This window comes from Eutrigla gurnardus, assembly GCF_963514095.1.
Source record: "Eutrigla gurnardus genome assembly, chromosome: 2".
NCBI classification, from domain to species: domain Eukaryota; kingdom Metazoa; phylum Chordata; class Actinopteri; order Perciformes; family Triglidae; genus Eutrigla; species Eutrigla gurnardus.
Window position 1 is genome coordinate 3042478 of NC_139916.1, and position 21567 is coordinate 3064044.

At 45.6% G+C, this 21567-nt stretch overlaps 1 protein-coding gene across 2 annotated transcripts in view; it reads left to right on the forward strand.

Annotated features, from left to right (window-relative positions):
* magi3b (membrane associated guanylate kinase, WW and PDZ domain containing 3b) overlaps positions 1-21567 on the forward strand; it is a 118764-nt gene that overhangs the window by 69385 nt on the left and 27812 nt on the right. For both annotated transcript variants that reach the window (XM_084033245.1, XM_084033246.1), the window contains exons 2-3: positions 7402-7518; positions 17596-17715. In XM_084033245.1, the coding sequence (XP_083889371.1) occupies positions 7402-7518; positions 17596-17715 (237 nt within the window). The remainder of the gene's footprint in view (positions 1-7401; positions 7519-17595; positions 17716-21567) is intronic.

Here is a 21567-nt window from a genome sequence, read left to right on the forward strand (position 1 = left end):
ACCTAAAATTGACCCTTGGGGCACCCCACACTTAAGTTCATGCATTCCTGAGGAACATGTATCCATACTTACAAGAAAGTGACGACCTGTGAGGTAGGAATAAAACCAGTTAAGAACAGTACCAGAGAGGCCCACCAGGTGTCTAAGTCTATTTAACAAAATGTGGTGATCTACTGTATCAAAAGCAGCGCTTAGATCCAGTAGCACCAGGACTGACAGTTTCTGAGAGTCACTGTTACACCTGAGGTCATTAACGATCTTCACGAGGGCTGTCTCGGTACTGTGGTTCATCCTAAAACCAGATTGACACTGTTCTAAAATGTTGTTGTTGTTTAAAAAATAATTTAATTGGATACAATTTTCGAAAACTTTACTTAAAAAGGGTAAGTTGGATACAGGTCGGTAGTTGGCGAAGATGTCAGGATCCAAATTGCTCTTCTTCAGAAGGGGCTTCCCCACTGCCGTTTTAAAGGCAGTGGGGAAGAAACCCGTCTGGAGAGAGCAATTCACAAGATTTAAAAGTTCAAACTCAAAGAACGCATAAAATTGTTTTAAGAGTGATGTGGGGATTGGGTCTAAAAGGCAGGTTGTTGGGTTTACTCGGGAGAAAACTCGAGCACTCGAGTTTCTGCATCAACCAGGACAAAATGCTCCATTGTCTCCTCAGATAAAAGTGATGGTTCAGGTCTGTTAAAAGCAACAATGTTATGTTCTAAAAGACCTAATGCCAACGATTTGCAAATTCCTCACATAGATTGTTTGTTGGGACTATGGAGGATTTCTTAAAATCGCTATTAATTAAACGAGCGATTGTGGAGAAGAGGAATTTATGGTCGTTCTTTTTATCTGAGATGAGTTGTGAATTTTGTCCCGGAATATTTTGTGATGAACTGTTAGTTTTGACTGCCTCCATTTTCTTTCAGCGCTCCTGCAATTTCTTTTCAGTTGTTTTATTTCAGTCGTTATCCAAGGTGGTGTAGGTTTGGTTGATATTGTTTTTGTGGAAAGTGGAGCCACTGAATCTAGGGCTGACCTGAGTTTACTGTTAAAATTGTCAACAATAAAATCGCAGGATGCAGGTTAAATGTCAGCAGTGCTATTCTGTAAAATTTCAATAAAATTTGCAGACACTTCAGGAGTAAGGTAGCGCTTCCTCACTGTTCTCACTGGGGCCTCCTGTTGGATAAAACTGGAGATATCAAAAAACACACAGTAATGGTCAGACACAGCCAGGTCGACAACAGAGGACACACCTGTGGACAGGCCATGTGTTATGACCAGGTCCAGGGTGTGTCCTCTGTTGTGAGTGGGCTGTGTGATGTGCTGCTTAAAATCGAGGTCGTTTAAAAGATTGAAAAATTCAGTCGCAGTGGGATCTGAATTGTTATCTATGTGTATGTTAAAATCACCAGTTATTAAAACCCGGTTGTAAGTTGAGTTCCCTGTTGTATCATGGAGTTCCCAACCAGGATGTATTGTGGAGGTGGAGAGCGAAGCACGGTGTTAGCATTAATGGTGCTAGCACCAGCGACGCTAGTGGCCGGAGCAGCGGAGGGCATTCCCAGCCGGGTGTTCTGCTGTCCCGCGGTAAAACAGTCAGCCGACCGTTCAGTACCAGCGCCAGATGGATATGTGACAGCACCAGAAGAGGAAAGGAAGATCGTATGAGAAAAAAAACGTGTTTGTTTTCGAATTAAAGCATCTGCTAGTTACGTGAAAATGAGCATATTGCATCAATGCAGGTATTTTTTTTTTTTTTTCAGTACTCCAGTGATCGTATCAGAATTAAATAGCAGTTTAGATTCGGTTTACGTTCATCAAATGTAAATGGAATTGTGAAGTTTTCATGTAACCATAAAGTCTGGTCGGATGTGTAAATGAAACGTCAGACGGAGGCTTTTAACTGCTCACAGCGCAGTTTTAAATGAACTAAATTATAATTGATTTGCACCTATAAATTAATATTACAACAGTTTAAAAGTTTGCTTGACAGCAGCCGAATTAAATCTTTTTCCCTTGAGTTAAATCTAGGAAATGACGCTCATAAAGTAACTCACGGAATTAAATGAGCAACACTATTATAACTGGTGTTTGCCTTCCCCTTCTTTTAGTGCTTTTCAATGATCGCAGTACTTCTGTTAGAAGTATTATAATACTGGAAAGCACATCCAGAGAGACAGAGAGAGTTATGTGTTGAGCTCGGAGTGTTAATCTAATGCTGTGGCCTCTGAGCGAGGTGTTGGTCTAAGTGAGGATGTTAACAGTCTGTCTCTTCACTAGGGGTGCTATCACCGCTCTCACTGCAGACATTTTCTCTGAGCCTCCAGTTTTTTATTTTATTATTATGAAGAGGAGTTCTGCTGATGCCAGGTGAAACAGTGACACATTGGTGAAGTATTCCTTCGGGGTGACCTTGCTTTTTTTTCCTCGAACATCCACTGCCGTCACTTTGTGTAAAAACGACGGAGGAGGATGTTTCAGGATGAGTTGAATGTAAAGCAACGCCTTCACTTAAAGAGAAACCGGTCCCTTTTGATTAATATGATCTCATCCAATTTGGAGGAAGCCTGAGAATATAATTTACGTTCTCTATAACTGACAGGAAATAAATTAGGAATCGCTTTTCTGCCATCACATTCTACTGCAGCCGCGGTAGAATGAAATGAATAATGGAAATAAAAAAGACATTTTAAAGAGTTGAGAAAGGAGAGAACAGTATTTTAAAGGAAATTAATGTGACAGAATTGAGATGTGATGCCGTCCATATGAGTTACCGTGTTGCATGTGGATCTTTCCAGAGGACTACAAAAAGACATGGAACTACAAAGAGACACAGAACAACTGCAGAGATACAGAACAACTACAAAGAGATACAGAACAACTACAAAGAGATAGAGAACAACTACAAAGAGATACAGAACAACTACAAAGAGATACAGAACAACTACAAAGAGATAGAGAACAACTACAAAGAGACACAGAACAACTACAAAGAGATACAGAACAACTACAAAGAGATAGAGAACAACTGCAGAGACACAGAACAACTGCAGAGATACAGAACAACTACAAAGAGATACAGAACAACTACAAAGAGACACAGAACAACTACAAAGAGATACAGAACAACTACAAAGAGATACAGAACAACTACAAAGAGATACAGATCAACTACAAAGAGACACAGAACAACTACAAAGAGACACAGAACAACTACAAAGAGACACAGAACAACTACAAAGAGACATAGAACTACAAAGAGATGCAAAATGGTCACAAAACAACTACAATGTGACGTGAAACGACAAGAAAAAGAGTTTTGATCTTTTTCAAAGTACAAAAAGAAGCCAAGCGGCTATAAAGAGTGCGAGTCCTGGTCCTCCGTCGGAGAGGTGGCGGCCTCTTTTGTACATCGGTGCCCAGAGGCCCATTGTCGGCGATGGAGGAGCGGTGTATGAGTGGCGTATGAGTGCATGGATGGGCCGACGGGGCACAATGGAGCCCATTGAGACCCCCGTGACAGAGAAATGAGGCCCCGGCTACAATGGCCGGTGTTATCTGTGCGGGAGGAGGAGGAGGAGGGATGAGGAGCAGCTCCGATGTGACACGGCCTCACTAACCATCTCTGACAGGATGCAGGAAGCTACAAAGGTCGCGCTGTACTTGTACCGCGACCAACACATCACAGGAATGTGTGTCTGCGTGCTTTTATTATTTATTCATCCGGTGAAGCGTGTCTAAGCATCTTTGCTCTCTTCAGCCAGACACATCCACACCTGCTGCTGTACAGTCACGAGCATCCACCGCCGCACTCGTGCGTGACTTCCAGAGAGTCCTTGACTACTGTAGAAAGATGTTACCGTCCTCAAAGGGAGGGTTTCATCATCAGGGCTGCATCTTGTTAAGCCTTCAATTAAGAGTTCCACGCGTAGAGGAATATCTGATGTGATTGGCTCGTGCTCAAGGAGGTTTTGAGAAGGGTAAAAGATCAAAACTGGGTGTGTGTAAGCCAGTAAGAAGACTCGGTGTTACATGCAAAGTCTAAGTGGGCTTTACGGGGGCCCGAGGCATCGGTGAAGGCAGTCCCAGGCCGATCTCTCAGAGAAGACGAAAAACCTGCTAAAAGAAACATCTCATAAAGAAGACCAAAAAAATATTATTTTGAAGACACCTTAGGGTGGAAATTCAAAGAGGAAGAACCAAGACGGAGAAAGGATATAGTTTCAAGCTGGAAGGTGATTATTTCTGACTCTTGAGTTTCATAACTGAGGCTGAAGAATCTGCATCCGTGCTCAAGATTTTATCCAAAAACACGAATCCCTGGTGCTCCTGCATAAAACACTGTTGCCCATATAGTTGGAAAGATTTTGTTTTCAGACACAATCGTCTGTTTATTCCTATTTAAATGCATCAGTCGTCACTTTTTGACCAGGTGATGTCCCAATCACCCAGGTGAAATTAATTCATGCATAACATTTGTTTGGCGCTTTAAAAGACAAGACATTTGCAAATTATTATGGATAATTCTGAACATCACACAGATAGGAGTGTTTTTAGCTTTGGGTAAGTCCAACCTAACCAACCGTCTATCATTGAGGCACATTCTGGCATTAAGGCTGTTTTTTACTCATCTGAAGCTGGTGAATCCTCCCTTGGATGCAACATCGCGAGTCGAAAGCATACGGAGTGCATGTAGTTGTTTTTTTTTCAAACGGATATTCTGGGTTTTGAGATGAAGTTGCCAGATTGGGCCTTGGTTCCCCCCCTTTAGTGTCTGTTTGCCTGCTACACCAGCTGTGATGCGTCCCCTCTTTTGGGAGAGAGGCAGACGGCGAAACGGTGCAACCTTTTATTCTGGAAAAGCCAGGCCCGTTGGGATGCCCGCTCCGAGAAAAAAACAAAAAAAACTGTGTCAGATGGCAGCGAAGGCCCCGCGGACGCGAGGGGCATTCTGAAAACTTTGAGTCGGCTTTAGAGCATGTGTAGAAGAAAATGCGTTCCCTTAATGTTCTTATTTTTATCTCATACTAAAATTCTTTTCTCTTGTACTCATCAAATGTCCTGCGGTGGTTAACTTTCAGTATCCTGATAAGAAGACCTTAAAAATATCCTTATCTCACATTGATTGATCGAGGCCTGATGAATGGTCCCTGTTGTGACATTGTGTAGAGAAACCCAGCCGCCCCGAGAGAGGCCAAACATTTTGTCTTCTCAGGAAGTCTCTTCCTTTTGGAAGAGACACGTATTGAATCAATGCAAATCCTGTCATCACACCTTCCTCATTGTTCTCTATAAAACTCTCTTTTGCCCCACTCTTGTCAGGTTTTTATGGCAACTTCCTTTTTCCCACTGTCGGTGATTAAACCGCATCTGAACCAGCCACAGAATTGGACCTGAAGAGTTTTTCTTCCACACACGGAAATAACGGCGTGTGGCGTGTTTCTGTCCCGAGATGAGCGGGGAAAGAGGATTTTGTTTAAGAGTGAGAGGAGCTCGATGAAATAGTCCCAGTGCTCATCATTATGCTATCAGCCCTCCGTGTAGTCGAGGACGTCTCCCCTCTCTATTAGCTCCTACAGCTCCTCTTTAGTCCTGCCGATTGGTAACCGTGGCGATGCGGAGCGGAGTCATGCTGTGCAGTGGTTCGGTCTGTGTGTGCAACGGAGTGTGAAAGAGAGAGAAGAGGGGAGAGAAATGGGAGGTGGGGGGGGAGTAAAAAAGCTGATTTCAAAGCCTCCCCCCCTCCTCCCCCGTCTGTCAAGAGATGAGGCTCACGCTGAAGCTCGGGGCAGACGCCGAACATCTCTTCCTGTTTTCCAAACTCCTCATCATGTTCTCTCAGAGAAAAACTTTTCTTCTTTTTTTTTTTTTATTGCAATGACGACTCTGAAAGTCATCCTCTGCCTCCAAACTTTGCATGAACTCGCTTTGTTTTTAGTTTTTTTACAAAGGTTTCTGAGAGCAAAGGCGACATCTTTTTTTTTTCTCTCCCCGCCTCACTTTGCGAGGTTGCAGCATTGCGCATCTTTTTGTGAATGTTTTTTTTTTGTGTGATTCAGGCTCGTTGGAAAACTGTAAAGGCAGTCGAGAGCGCGTCGGCACCCATCGTCTTGTCACTTAGAAGATTTTTTTTGAGTCAGATGAACAAAGACGGCGATGACGACGAAGACTTGATCTCAGTCCGGTTTGTTCTCGGTATTTTTAACAAGCCGTCTTCACTCAGTGTGCAGGAATGATCAGAGGAGCAGCCTCGTACAGCTTTTCCACAGCTCATTTTGAAGTGTTTCTAGGCCAAATATCCCTCTCTCTCCCCACCTAAATCTCCATTTACCCTTAATGATTGAAGTGGATTTAACAGAAGGGATCAGAGTTTAGAAAAATCTGTTTAACCTTTGATCCCCCACGGAAATCTCCCCTCAGTGATCAAACTGGAATTAAAAGGTGAATCAACAAGGATTTAAGCTCTCAGATAGACTGAACAGTTGGTCATACCTGCTGTACTCACAAACAAATACTGCATGTATAATTCTGTATATATATGTATATACACCTGTATTTACACCTGTATATGGCATATTGCGATAATTATGTATTCGTATGATATATGGACATTTCCACCTTAATAACTTAAATAATAACAAAAAAATGGGTTGATCTCAATATTGTATTTATTTTATTATTCTTAATTAGGATATTTTATGACTTTTTTTCACATTTCAATTCCAATGTTGGAATATTCTAAATACCTAAAAAGTTCATTGCTCTTTGAAAGGGGTGTTTTTTACTTTTACTGTTTTATTCCGCCTTAATTGAAGGTGGACCAGCAACAATAAGGTGGACTGACCTTTTACCTTGAAGGTCAGTCCACCTTATTGTTGCAGCCGGGCGGCTTATGAGGCTCAACGGATGAAGAGGTTAATTGAGTGGTATCCTGTTGGTATCGGAGTTGTATGAGAACATGAGTACATGAGTATGGTATCGGACCGATGCTGATCTCGGTATCGGACCGATGCTGGTCTCGGTATCGGACCGATGCTGGTCTCGGTATCGGACCGATGCTGGTCTTGGTATCGGACCGATGCTGGTCTCGGTATTGGTACATCCCTGCTTTAATGAACCCGTACAACATGTGGCTTAATTTTGTGTTGTCATATTAAAATCGCTTGCAGTGCCCTCGGGGAATAAAATCAAATCCCTCAGAGCAGAATCTATATCTGTGAATATTAAACATTCATGCTCTTAAAGGCTAAGCGCTTTGTCAGGTAGAGAAACAGTTTGTTGTCCGTGGTATCGACCAGGTGTGTGAGACTGCATGTCACTTGGATGGATTTCCTTTTTAGACACGACCCCCGTGTCTTGTTATTGACCCTCTCTGCTTCTCTGCTTCTGGTTTTCTTGCAGGTAAAGTATTGAACACGGACCTGCGTCACTACCTCAGTCTGCAGTTCCAGAAGGGCTCGCTGGACCACAAGCTGCAGCAGATCATACGGGACAACCTCTACCTGCGCACCATCCCCTGTAAGTACGCTTCACTTCTCACTTCACACTCTCCAGATGCAAACCTGAATGCATTATTATTATTAGTAGTATTATTATTACTTCTCAGTGTTTTTATTTAATATGAAGAACCTCATGGGAACAACCAGAACCTTCTATATGCGTCACGTAGCTCCAAACCCATCCCACCAGTGTTCCCTGTCTATTACACTACAAACACACACAGCTGCTCGCTGCATCCTCGCACAGCTCTCACACACACACACACACATCACCATGGCAACCACCAAGGACATCTCTCTAACCCCCATGGAACTTATTTACTTCTGTGCCATATCATCACATTGCTCAAAGCCATATTCTTTCCATAAACAAACTGTGTTTTTTGCTCTGCTTTCTGGCGGATCACAGACTTTTATTATTCTGTTGCTGGAATAAGTTGTGGAGTTCTTAAAAAAAAAAAAAAAAAAAAAAGGTCAACTCTGCCAAGAAGCACCTCGAAGGACCGTCTTCAGAGCAACTGTAATTCATACTTAATTCATTGCAATATGTATTTTTAAATCTGATATTAATGTTGCAAAACAGCTCTAATAGTCTGTTTAACATCTGCATAAATATCTGCATAAAATGTATTTAGAGTGGATAAATAGTGTGTATAATATAATTTGCTTGTTTACCTGTTTAATGTTTCGCTTTCCAGGAGCTCAGGAAAAAAAACCTGTATTTTTTTTTCTTGGCTCAGATTTATTTTAAGGGCTTCAATATGATAATCTTCTAAATGAAAAGCATGAAAATTACCAAAATTTGAGTGAAACGGCTGTTAATACAGTAAAGGTGGGGAATTAATTACTGTGTGTGTGTTTGTGTGTGTGTGTGTGTGTGTTGCAGAAATGCAACTTATTTGCCACAACTAATGGAAATGCCTCCAAATGTAATTTTCCCAGATATACTCCCCACCAATTAAACAGCATCTGCCTGTGTATTAATGGAGTGTAAATTACAGTGGCAGCAAAGATGATTATCAGCTTAAAAAAGGGCTAGGTTATTTATATTCCCTTCATTCGCCGGGGCTGAACAACGAGCTGAGTTCATCCTCCTGCTGATGTTTAAAGAGATATTACACAGATGACGTGTGGGAGTGAAATTGCATCACACGGCAGACGTGACTGTAATCCTGAAACTGTGATGATGTTCACACGGATAGCTTGGCCTAAATATTTCCCGCGTCCCGTCGGAAGACCGGCTCTGCTCAGAGGAGCGGTGTTATTCAGTGTAGTCAAGGTTTTTTTTTTTTTTTTTTGGTTGGTAGAGTGGCGTCTCCCGGGGCGACGGCAGCAGCAGCTCTGTCACAAACAGGCAGCATCTCGCCTCTCCGGCTCCCCGAGGCCCTGAAGTCGATCTCCGTCTTGGATGCAGAAGTGTGAACTTTTTTTTTTAGAAGTCATTTATATTTAATTTCTTTCATTTTTTTTACAATATTATTTTCATCTTCGAATGGCGCCTTCCTTATTACCCTTTATTTCAGCTACCGATCAGTCATGTGCACGGTGTATCAGGGCCAATGTAGATTTTTTAATTTTTTTTTTAAACGTAGCAGAGAGGGGGGCAATATTTATATAAAAGTGGCACATTTGCGAGTTTATTACGATGCTAACAACCGACATTTATGGTCGCTAACGTCCCATGAATGTACGTATTTATTTTCATAATTAATACATCCCAACGTGTGACAACGCCTCGTTAAGGTCCTTAGGGTGATGATGTTGATGCTTATTGTTGCTTTTATTCATATGAGGACAAACTGTCATCTTATGGTTTGTTTATTGATCGGGACGGTTGGGCTAAGATGCTAGCGGTAGCTTTCACTTGTCAAAGACAACGTAAACAAGTTGCTTGGTAACTTTCACTTGTTGTCATAGCAACGGTAAACAACCAAAAAATAAATACATACATTCATGGTAAGTTAGCTAGCATTGATGCCATCGTAATAAATGTAAATCTGCTACTTTATAAACTCACAAATTTACTACTTTATAAAGTTGCAAATTTGCAACCTTGTTTTCCCAGAATATTGTCCCCCTCTCTCGGCTCCGTTTTTCCTTTTATTCCTACAGTGGCCCTAAAACGCGTGTTTTCCTGGTAGAATGGTTCAGACCTCAGGTCAGTTACACAAGAGGAAAGACAACTCCAACCAGTTGCCCTGCTCTCTGTCGCCCACGTCCACACTCCCCAACATTAACTTCCACCGCAATGCCTTTCATTCTTTTTTTTTCATGTACAATAGTGGCGGTGTTTTTTTTTTACGACCCGGCGACCGCTATTCATCAGCAGCAGCCAGTGGGCAACGCGGCGTGAGGAGTCTGAGTCTCTAATCCCCGGCTTGAATTACTGTCGTAATGAGCGAGTGACCGGGACTCGCACAGCGACGGCACCTCCATCATTCACTTACTCGCTTCCAGTCTCCCCATCCTTCACTCTCTCACTTTCAATTACCCCGCCCGCCTCTGAAAGAAAGGCTCGGCTTTTCTTCCTGTTTGAAGCTCGCCTCATACTCTTGGTTACATGTCAAGTGTCAAAATTATTATTCAGTGAACAATACAGATGCAATAGGTAGGTAGGTAGGTAGGTATCTAGGTAGGTAAGTAGGTATCTAGGTAGGTAAGTAGGTATCTAGGTAGGTAGGTATCTAGGTAGGTAGGTGGGTAGGTAGGTAGGCAGGTAGGTAGGCAGGTAGGTAGGTATCTAGGTAGGTAAGTAGGTATCTAGGTAGGTAAGTAGGTATCTAGGTAGGTAGGTATCTAGGTAGGTAGGTGGGTAGGTAGGTAGGCAGGTAGGTAGGCAGGTAGGTAGGTATCTAGGTAGGCAGGTAGATAGGTAGGTAGGTATCTAGGTAGGTAGGTAGGTTGGTACGTAGAAAGGTAGGTAGAAAGGTAGGTATGTAAGTAAGAAGGTAGCTAGGAGTTAGGTAGGTATTTAGGTAGGTAGGTAGGTATCTAGGTAGGTAGGTAGGTATCTAGGTAGGTAAGTAGGTATCTAGGTAGGTAGGTATCTAGGTAGGTAGGTGGGTAGGTAGGTAGGCAGGTAGGTAGGCAGGTAGGTAGGTATCTAGGTAGGTAGGTAGGTAAGTAGGTAGGTAGGTAGGTATCTAGGTAGGTAGGTAGGTAGATAGGTAGGTAGGTATCTAGGTAGGTAGGTAGGTAGGTAGGTTGGTAGGTAGAAAGGTAGGCAGGTAGATAGGTAGGTAGGTAGGTATCTAGGTAGGTAGGTAGGTATCTAGGTAGGTAGGTAGGTATCTAGGTAGGCAGGTAGGTAGGTTGGTAGGTAGAAAGGTAGGCAGGTAGATAGGTAGGTAGGTAGGTAGGTAGGTAGGTAGGTAGGTAGGTAGGTAGGTAGGTAGGTAGGTAGGTATCTAGGTAGGTAGGTAGGTAGGTTGGTAGGTAGGTTGGTAGGTACGTAGGTAGGTAGTTAGGTAAGTAGAAAGGTAGGTAGAAAGGTAGGTATGTAAGGAAGAAGGTAGGTAGGAGTTAGGTAGGTAGGTAGGGAGTTCTTTATTAACCTTGTTAAAAAGGTTTCATGCATGTATAACGACTTTTATTAAGCCTTATAAATGCATTTTAATGTGTTATAAATGTGCTTATGATGACATGACATTCATAGAAATAAAAATAATATACACTGTGTCTGTCTGGCACAGAAACTTGAGAAAAATATTTTGTCATTGTGGGGAAATCGATATTTTGGACGTTGTACAAGGCAGCTTGAGGCACAACATTACAATAAAAAATGTATGATAAATGTGAATATCTCAGGGCTGGATTTATCGCCAAAATGTGTGCGACAGACAATCAGGGAGGGGGGGATTAGCAAGAGGCAGCTTGTGTCGCCCTGCCAACGGTCCACTTCACTTAACTAGCAGCCAGCCGCCATGCTCCGCTCTGATACAGCTGCAGCTGAGCCACCGACACCGCGGGGTCAGCTCTGCTGAGCCGCCACACATAACCAGAGTATTAGTTTCTACTTTTAGGCCAGTTATGAAACAGGAAACGTTCACATGGAAGTACTCATAGAGAGACAGACGGCCGTCGTCGAGCAGTGCTCTGTGATGGAGGGACGGGAGACAAAGACACTCTTTAGTGTCGGTGTGGTAAAAATCCCAGAGTCTCTCCGTGGCCGAGCCTCGGCTCCGGCTCATTTGGGCTCTTGCAGAAAATGCTTGGGGAGGAGGGGGGAGGAGGGGGAGGAGGGGGAGGAGGGGTCTCAAGGAGCTCTGGAGAGGACAACGGGGGGAGGGTTCCTCTAAGTGGAGCTCAGTCACGCTCGGCCCCTCGACTCCCCGCTGAGATCAGAGATGGGCAGAAAGAGTTTGAACTCGCATAAACTCTCCTTGTACACACACACACACACACACACACATGGACAGACATGCTGGCTCTGATTGGTGCCTGCTTTGTTGCAACCATTTTTAGGAGAGGAGCTCCTCGTCTCCCATTGGCTGATTAAATGGAGCTAAGAGACACAAGACAAAATTTCATGAACTGAAAACTTGCGATGAAAGGGTTAAAGCTGACAATAACACAGACCAGGTAGCGACCTGTCAATCACAAGGTAGCCACGCCCCCAACCACACCCATCATTTACTAACTGAAAAAATGCTAATTTTCTCATAGATTTACATACAATCAATCCTCCTTCTCTTCCTTCTCTCCCTCCCTCCTTCTCCTCCTTCTCTCCCTCCCTCCTTCTCCTTCTTCCCTCCTTCTCCTCCTTCCCTCCTCCTCCTCCTTTTCTCCCTCCCACCCTCCTTCTCCTCCTTCCCTCCCACCCTCCTTCTCTCCCTCCTTCTCCTCCTTCTCTCCCTCCCTCCTTCTCTCCCTCCCTCCTTCTCCTCCCTCCCTTCTTCTCTCCTTCCCTTCTTCTCCTCCTTTTCTCCCTCCCTCCCTTCTTCTCTCCTTCCCTTCTTCTCCTCCTTCCCTCCCACCCTCCTTCTCTCCCTCCTTCTCCTCCCTCCCTCCCTCCTCCTCCATTGATTCATATTTCATTTTAAGCTACAGGAATAGAGGCAGACGGTTGGTGTGAAAGTCGTTTTGTTATTTCCTGTTAAATGTTATTAGCTGTTCTCTGTTCTACAACACGATAAACGCTGAGTCAGCTACGTGACAGAGCTCGCCTCAGTATCTGAAAAAAAAGGACCAAAACTTTTCTAATGATCCTCTTTCCTCTCGTTTCCACATTTCTTCCTCATTTCAACAGCAAAGCCTCAAGCCAGCTTTTCTTTTTTTTCTAGAGTACCAGCATAAAACTATGCACGAAATCACCATGTTTAATTTATGGCCTGCCCTTTTCTGACTGACTCACCTCTGATGTTCCCGTCTCGGCCCAGACGTTTGGAAAAATTAGGTCTCGGCGGTGCACAAGACCTCGCACGACTAAAGTGACAATCTGTCTCCGTCGAGGAGAGACAAACAGAGAGCAAGTAAACACACGGCCGTGACATTAAAGGAATAGTTTGACATTTTTAAGGGGGAAAATATGCTTATTTGTTTCCATGGCGAGGCGTCAGATGAGGGAATACCATTCTCAAGCAACAGCCGGTTTGCTGAACATAAACGGTCCAACGGTAACACAATCACATTATATCTCTCATTCATTTAATCTGTGCACAAAAACAAGCTAAGATATAAAACGTTTGCCAGGCTATTTCTTGGCAGAGCTATAGAGTGAGTCACGACACTGGTTGCCAGGCAACCATCGGAATCTCGCTTTTTTACACTTTTGTTGTTGTTTTTTGCACAGATTTAAAACAAACAACGTGCAATATGACGTATGAATCAGTGAGCGCTGCACACATTCAGAAACACGGAAGTGACATCCATCCCGCGATCTCGCTCCCGGCAACGAAGAGCGGTTATTTCCCCCAAAAATCTTGGATATTCCTAATAGTGTAACATGCTTTCCTTTCACCCGCGCTACGAGATACAAACCGATCCTGCTGCTATTTTTAAGCGACACCGTGTTTAACTTTGTATTCTGACAGAAAGTCTTTGTTATCTTTGATAGAGCCCTCGCTGTATTGTCTCTCGTCTGCTTTAATTAGCTGCGGGGGTATCGACTGCTCCTTTTTTCAACATACATACGCTTTTTTTTCTTCAGTTTATTTGAAGGCATATATATATATATAAAAGGGAACATGCGACAGGATGGTTCTGCTGCTTTCAGGCGGCCCTCAAAGCTCGGCGAGCCCTCATTATAGTGAGCGACTGATGGTGAGGCTCATGGTATGTGTCGGTGTGACATCTGGGGAGGTTGATGGGCTTGGGGGGGGGGGGGGGGGGGGGGGTTGGCAGGTACATAACTGTGGCTCAAGTAATTGGGCTGCGGGGGACATTTTTTGACCAAAGCCGGCAAACAAGTGTGTTAATAAGAAGCGTCTACGTCAACGTTTGAAAGTGTGCCGTGATATCGAAGGAAGCCTCTCCGATGTGTTTCTTCTTCTTCTACTGTTTCAAACACGGCTGTGTGGCGAAGCTGTCACAGTCCAATTAGTGAGGAGATATAAAGGGGGAGGGGGGGGGGGGGGGGGGACAAAAGGGATCGCCGGCATAAAGTCACTTAACAGGCCATCGGGCCGCGGCCGCGTCTTCACCGCTAATTGTAGATGTCTGTGTCATGAAAGCTACGACATATTTCAACAGGATCAGATCATAATTGTACTTTAATGCATCAATTAAATGCAACATATGCAGGCATCGAGAGATGACGGTTCCTTTAAGTGCTGTCAATCACAGCTGCTGCTTGTTGCTCTGATCTCACAGAGACGATCTTCTCCACGTGAAGTTTGTGTGTCCTCACCTTCCTGCTGCGTGCTTCCTCACCATGCTGATGCTTCCTCACCTTCCTGCTGCATGCTTCCTCACCATGCTGATGCTTCCTCACCTTCCTGCTGCATGCTTCCTCACCATGCTGCATGCTTCCTCACCATGCTGATGCTTCCTCACCTTCCTGCTGCATGCTTCCTCACCATGCTGCGTGCTTCCTCACCATGCTGCATGCTTCCTCACCTTCCTGCTGCATGCTTCCTCACCATGCTGATGCTTCCTCACCTTCCTGCTGCATGCTTCCTCACCATGCTGCACGCTTCCTCACCTTCCTGCTGCATGCTTCCTCACCATGCTGATGCTTCCTCACCTTCCTGCTGCATGCTTCCTCACCATGCTGCACGCTTCCACACCTTCCTGCTGCATGCTTCCTCACCTTCCTGCTGCATGCTTCCTCACCATGCTGCACGCTTCCTCACCTTCCTGCTGCGTGCTTCCTCACCATGCTGATGCTTCCTCACCTTCCTGCTGCATGCTTCCTCACCATGCTGCACGCTTCCTCACCTTCCTGCTGCATGCTTCCTCACCTTCCTGCTGCATGCTTCCTCACCTTCCTGCTGCACGCTTCCTCACCTTCCTGCTGCGTGCTTCCTCACCATGCTGATGCTTCCTCACCTTCCTGCTGCATGCTTCCTCACCATGCTGATGCTTCCTCACCTTCCTGCTGCATGCTTCCTCACCATGCTGCACGCTTCCTCACCTTCCTGCTGCATGCTTCCTCACCTTCCTGCTGCACGCTTCCTCACCTTTCTGCTGCACGCTTCCTCACCTTCTGCTGCATGCTTCCTCACCTTCCTGCTGCATGCTTCCTCACCATGCTGTGCGCTTCCTCACCTTCCTGCTGCATGCTTCCTCACCTTCCTGCTGCATGCTTCCTCACCTTCCTGCTGCATGCTTCCTCACCATGCTGTGCGCTTCCTCACCTTCCTGCTGCATGCTTCCTCACCTTCCTGCTGCATGCTTCCTCACCTTCCTGCTGCATGCTTCCTCACCATGCTGCATGCTTCCTCACCTTCCTGCTGCATGCTTCCTAGCCATGCTGCATGCTTCTTTGCCGTTCCGCTAAATGCTTCCTCGCCATTCCGCTAAATGCTTCCTCGCCGTTCCGCTACATGCTTCCTCGCCGTTCCGCTACATGCTTCCTCGCTGTGCTCTGATCTCCTCTGGCACTGCAGTCAGGTTAATTTTACATTTTTTTAAATCGCCTGTCTTGTCTGAATCGACTGGTGGGCCGACGAGGGTCGTTTTCCTCCCGCCCTTCAATTCCTGCTGTCCTCCCCGTGACCCCTGACGAGGTCTCGCCAGGCCGAGTCTGCTGCATCACCACAGGGCAGCGCGGTACACTTGCGTGACAGCGACTGCGGTGGAATGTGGCAGCGATGATTGGTTCATGCTGTGCGCTTTGTTCAGCCTCCCGCGTGGTAAATAAGCGGCGTCCTGCCTCCCGTTCAGCTGAGGTCAGTTTTACGGGCTTCGACAAGTTTGGTGACGTGCCACCTCATTAGCCTTGAGTGCAATAATAGCACCGCTACTTATTTATTCATGGAATACGGTTTACATAATCCTCATGCTAATATAATCATTTAAGGTCCGTTTGCCACTTATGGATATTCATTTTGATACTTCCCATCAGTATTGAAAACAGACTGTGGCTTCACCACGGGAGCAAATGTGTCATTTGCATTGACGCTGCCCTCACATATATAAAGTCCCACTCCAGGAGAGTTACACAACCTCATCGCTTCCATATTTCACATCCAAAATGTACTCGGCTCGGCTTTCTTCATATTTCAGCCGTAGCTGGTACATACATCAAGAAGCTCCCGATAATAACGTGTAGCTGCAGTTACTCACACAGGATTAAATGAATACCGCCGCAGGCCCTCATCAATTATCCATCTTTCATGGGGTGGTTTCTTTTTTTTGGGGGGGGGGGGGCATATCCACTCTTTTTGAGAAATGCGCCACAGTCTTGTGCAGAGATGAATCTCAGAAACACTCAAACCTCGATATCGTGTGAATCGTGAGCGAGGGATGTCCTTAAACACAACATGTGGGAACCTCTGGGAACTTCTACATTTGCATTTCTTCATAAAGCCACCATAAAGACTCCTCTCTGGTTGTATAGAAGTCTATGAGAAAATGGTCTTACTTCTCTCTGCTGGCCACCATAAAGACTCCTCTCTGGTTGTATAGAAGTCTATAAGAAAATGGTCCTACTTCTCTCTGCTGGCCACCAGGGGGCGACTCCTCTCTGGTTGTATAGAAGTCTATGAGAAAATGGTCCTACTTCTCTCTGCTGGCCACCAGGGGGCGACTCCTCTCTGGTTGTATAGAAGTCTATGAGAAAATGGTCCTACTTCTCTCTGCTGGCCACCAGGGGGCGACTCCTCTCTGGTTGTATAGAAGTCTATGAGAAAATGGTCCTACTTCTCTCTGCTGGCCACCAGGGGGCGACTCCTCTCTGGTTGTATAGAAGTCTATGAGAAAATGGTCCTACTTCTCTCTGCTGGCCACCAGGGGGCGACTCCTCTCTGGTTGTATAGAAGTCTATGAGAAAATGGTCCTACTTCTCTCTGCTGACCACCAGGGGGCGACTCCTCTCTGGTTGTATAGAAGTCTATGAGAAAATGGTCCTACTTCTCTCTTGATGTATTATCTCAGTAAACATTGTAAACATGAGTTTATGTCTCAATCTCTAGTTTCAAGTCTTCTTCAATCCAGCATGATGTTCATTTAGTACATTATGGTCCATTTAGAGTCCACCAGACCAGGAAGCAGGGGATGCTTTAGGTGGGGGCGGGGCTTACCTGCTGATTGAGTTGTACTCTCGTGCCACTTCTGGTTGCAAAAAAACAAGATGGCGACCGCCTTGAGGCTTCAAAACAGCAATCCAGAGCAAACGGATGACGTCACGGTGCCACTACTCATGTACATCTCTGAATGTTTTATCTGATCTGAACTGAAGGAGCCTCTTGGATGAGAAACGTCTTCAAAATCCTAAAGCAAGTCCAGTTGCCAACGATAAAGCTTTCAAAGATGAGCAGGACCCGGATCACTGAGAACCATCACAGACTCCTTCTGTACAGTTTCTGTACGATAAAGACCAGAGCTCACTTTCAAGGCTTTCACGCAGCAAAAACATCAAAGTCCTCAAAAAACATTGTCAAAACATGTCATTTTAATGCATTTTTCTATTCTTTTTGTCTTTTTCCGTTTCCAGGCACCACACGGCTTCCCCGAGACACGGAGGTGCCCGGAGTGGACTACAACTTCATCAGCGTCGGAGACTTCAGGATCCTGGAGGAGAGCGGACTCCTGCTGGAGAGCGGGACCTACGATGGTAGGTATCGCCACGTCGATGAGACCGTAAAAACCTGCCCGTGTGTGTGTGTGTGTGTGTGTGTGTGTGTATATACATACCATTCACACTGACAGCCGTCCATAACAGAGCCACTGTAAGCCCGATATTCGTTGTGAGTTACAGTCCGCCTCGGAGAAATGTGACAGGCGGAACGAAATGTATTGATCAGTGAAACGTGATTAAAGTCTTGTTGGAAGTGACAGTGATTCCCCGCCGGCCTTCAGATGAACTCCACGGTTCTGTTATGGATGGGGGCTGCTGACGGATGACGTATTGAAATGTAAATCTAAGTGGAAATACTGTAACCAGGACACGGGTGTGACTTTCCAGTATCAGCAGATAGTGAGCAGGTGCAGATTCCTCTTTAGGACGGCATTTGTGATCTTTAGCGGTTTTGTGCCCGCGAACAGCAACAGACGAGCTAAAGCACTCCAAAATGCATTTGTATTTATTATTTAAGCACCAGACATTTCACGCTCTGTCCTCTGAGATGTGTGAACGCCCGCTCCACGTGAATTCAACAGCGTATGCTCCCGTTTCTATGTAACGGAGGCCTTTTTTTGTCTGCTGTGTGTTGGAATTCAAGGATATTTTCCTTTTCTTCGTCAGCTCGTCGGATCTTCTACCCTTTCGTGTGTATGTGCATGTGTGCCGGCACGTCTCTGACAACGTGCAGACATTCACACAATAGAGTCTGAGCATGAGAGTCGCTGTAGCTGACGGCGACCTTATGTTCACCAGCCCGATCGACCTTTTCTCCTCCCTCTCTTCCCTCGCAGACACGACCGGTGGAGCTTCGGCTCGTCACAAGCATCCATTGAATGCCTCTAAAAAACAGCTTTAATATGTTTATTTAAGCTGCTCTGATACAAGTTTACACAAGGGAGGGAAGTTCAGCTGGAATAAAAGGTGTTTACCATCGCTGACGACTTCTGCCACAATGAAGCATCGAAAAGGTCTCCGAAAGTCTGGCGGTCGCGGCGTATTTGTGTCACCGAGGGGGATTGGGAGTCGAGGATTTCTCTCACATTGCCGGATGATTATAGCAATAACATGATAATCTTCCCCCTCTCTTTAAGCTCATTCTCTCTCGCCGTAAATCCACGGCTGCCGTGGAAATGGTGAAGGAGAGGATTTCTCTAAAACTCGAACCTCGGGTCGCGTGATTGGTACCCGTCTCCCCGCGCCATTCACTTAGTTCCCCATTCAGCCGCCGTCTCGTGCTTCCTGTACGGATGGGAGAATTAAAAGATAAAGTCAAAACCCTCATCTGGTGAGAAAGCGCCTTAAGTGTGAGAGGAGCTTCCTCCGGCTGTGTGTGGACGAGTGTGTTTGCAGAAGTTTGCAATTCACGCACGGTGAAGTGCATATTGGAATTTTTTCTCCTGAGAGTCTCTGATTCGCATGATATGGTGCAAGAGTCCTGCTTGTCCTTGAACACATCCCCCCTCCCCGTGCACGACCACGCATCAAATCCCAGCATTTCCTGGTGTCGGGGTAGATCATCAAAGAACTCGGGAGATCAGCTTTCAGGAGCTGCCAAGTTGCCCACGAGCCGTCCTTCATCTGTGAGCTGAAGCCAGGTGGGATTTACACCTTCACAGAGGGCTTGACCGTGGGTAGGGGGGGGGGACGAGCAAATAGGAGAGAGAGAGAGATGATAATAGAGGCTTGCTCCCGATGGGAAAACCAGCGTTGGCGGCGTAGGCAGGGATTGCCTTGGCTGCGTGCAGATGTGTGGATTAACTTCTCAGAAGTTGGAAGGTTTTGAGTATTCGATCCCTGAGAGAGAACTAAACACTCTGATAGTGACTTCCATCCCCCCCCCCTCCTCCAAAACCCAGTCTAAATGGCACTCAAACAGGAATTTAACTCCCTTTTTCTTCGCAAAGACGAGGACTAACAAGGTTGTGGCCTCGTCTAATAGGTCACATGGTTGCGTTCCTCCTGAGACGAGCTCGTGAATTACCTTCATTTTAGTGAGTGAGCAGTGAGTGAGTCGCACTCAAGGTACTAGGCTGATGGGATTCTTAGCTAATCATAATGGTCTCACTAATAGTCCCCAATGACTTGCCTGAATGCTCGTTATATTTATGGTTCATGTATAATGAGTTTTTTTTTTCTCCTTTCCGCCTTGAGAATATTTTATGGGAGTCATTTAACACATTTTAACACATAATTTCAACTTCTACGCCCTCTGCCCTCGACTCTTTATCAACCTGGCCGTTCGTGACCCTCGTTAATAAAATGGCTCGTCAGTTACCAAGTTTAAGGTTCAGGCTTCAGGCTTCGTGGCGAGGGGTCCGGTATACCGATCCAGGGTCCCGGGTCTCGACACGTCCACCATCTGCACCCGGGCCGCCGAGAGCTGGTCCCTCCTCGATGTCGGAGGCTCTCAGGTTCAGGTCGGGTCGCCCTCTCTCAGAGCAGAAGCAGCCGGACGGGGAAATTAATGGTTAAGTGCAGCGAAGTGCAAGACTGGAGGGACAGCTGCCAGGAAAACCAAATTAAGCCCATAGAAAGAGAGGTTTTTCCTTTTTCCTCTGGTAAAAGCTCACAAATCTCTACAACGACGAGGGCCACTGTGGAAAAAAACAAACAAACGGAGCTGAGAGAGGGATCCCGTTGTGCTACTGAGTAACAGACCTGGGAGTGCAGAACTCTGCGTTTAGCAGCGATGCTAACGCCGGTGTTGCTCTGGGACTCTGCAAGCTGTCGGTTTATGATCTCGGAGAAGATGAAAGTACGCTCGTGACCTTGTGCAGCTTTATGCATAGTGCCCTTGACAACAGGAGTATTTTTTTATTATAAATATATATAATATTACAGGTTGCTGATGCCAACACCATGAAATTGCTTTGCACGCACGTTGAAAAGATTCTGGAGCTCTTCCCTCCCGGCTCATCAACCCCCCCCCCCCCCCCCCTCCTGCTCGTCAGCTTACGAGGCGTCGCCGCCGCCTTTCACACACCTCTGTATCCGCGACGCCGCGTTTATCACCAGGAGACATGTTTGTTAATTAATCACATCGTCTGGCTGATGAATGTCAGCGTGCGGTGGGCAGACGGGCGGGGGGGGGGGGGGGCTAGCCAGCAGACCCCCATCTCTCCTTGCCATCGCCACCGCCACCCCTGTTAATGAAGCCATCTTTGACAAATGCGGATGAGTGTCAGTTAGTAAACAGTGATGGGAGGAGGGGGGGGGGGCTTTGAGGAAGAGGAGCTGCATTAACCCAGTCCGCCTGTATTGTGGCGGTTGGCACGCCTGGAGGAGATGAAGGCCCCGCTACTCACTTATCTACTGTATGGAGACCGTAAAGCTGCTGTGATGTGTTCCTCAGAGGCCTTCGTTCTTCCTGGCACGCTCCCTCGTTGTCACCCCCCTCCCCCCCCCCTCCTCCTTTTGTAGCGAGCTATAAAAAGATCCAGAGTTGATAAAAAAAATGTTGCTCTCACTGTATTCATCATGTTCACGCTTAAGTACATCAAAAAGGTTCATGGTCCAACTGAAAAATCACATTTTCTTTTTTACAGAGGCTAATTAAATTGCTGAGAATCCCTATTTCCCCAGCGGTATCTCTCCTTATTCCTTTAATTCATCTAATTATAAAATCTTCATTTAGCCGAGCAGACTCAATCTTATGTGATCGTGTAAATATTCGACCTCGCAAATGAATTGCAAAAAAAAAAAAGAAAAGAAAAAGCCCAGATATTATCGCGTGGAGACATCTGACAAAGCAGCATTTAGCAAACAAATAATTGTAATTAATGGCGGGGATGTAAATTAGCGTGCACATTATTTATAATCCTAATGGAGGTTGAATAATTACTT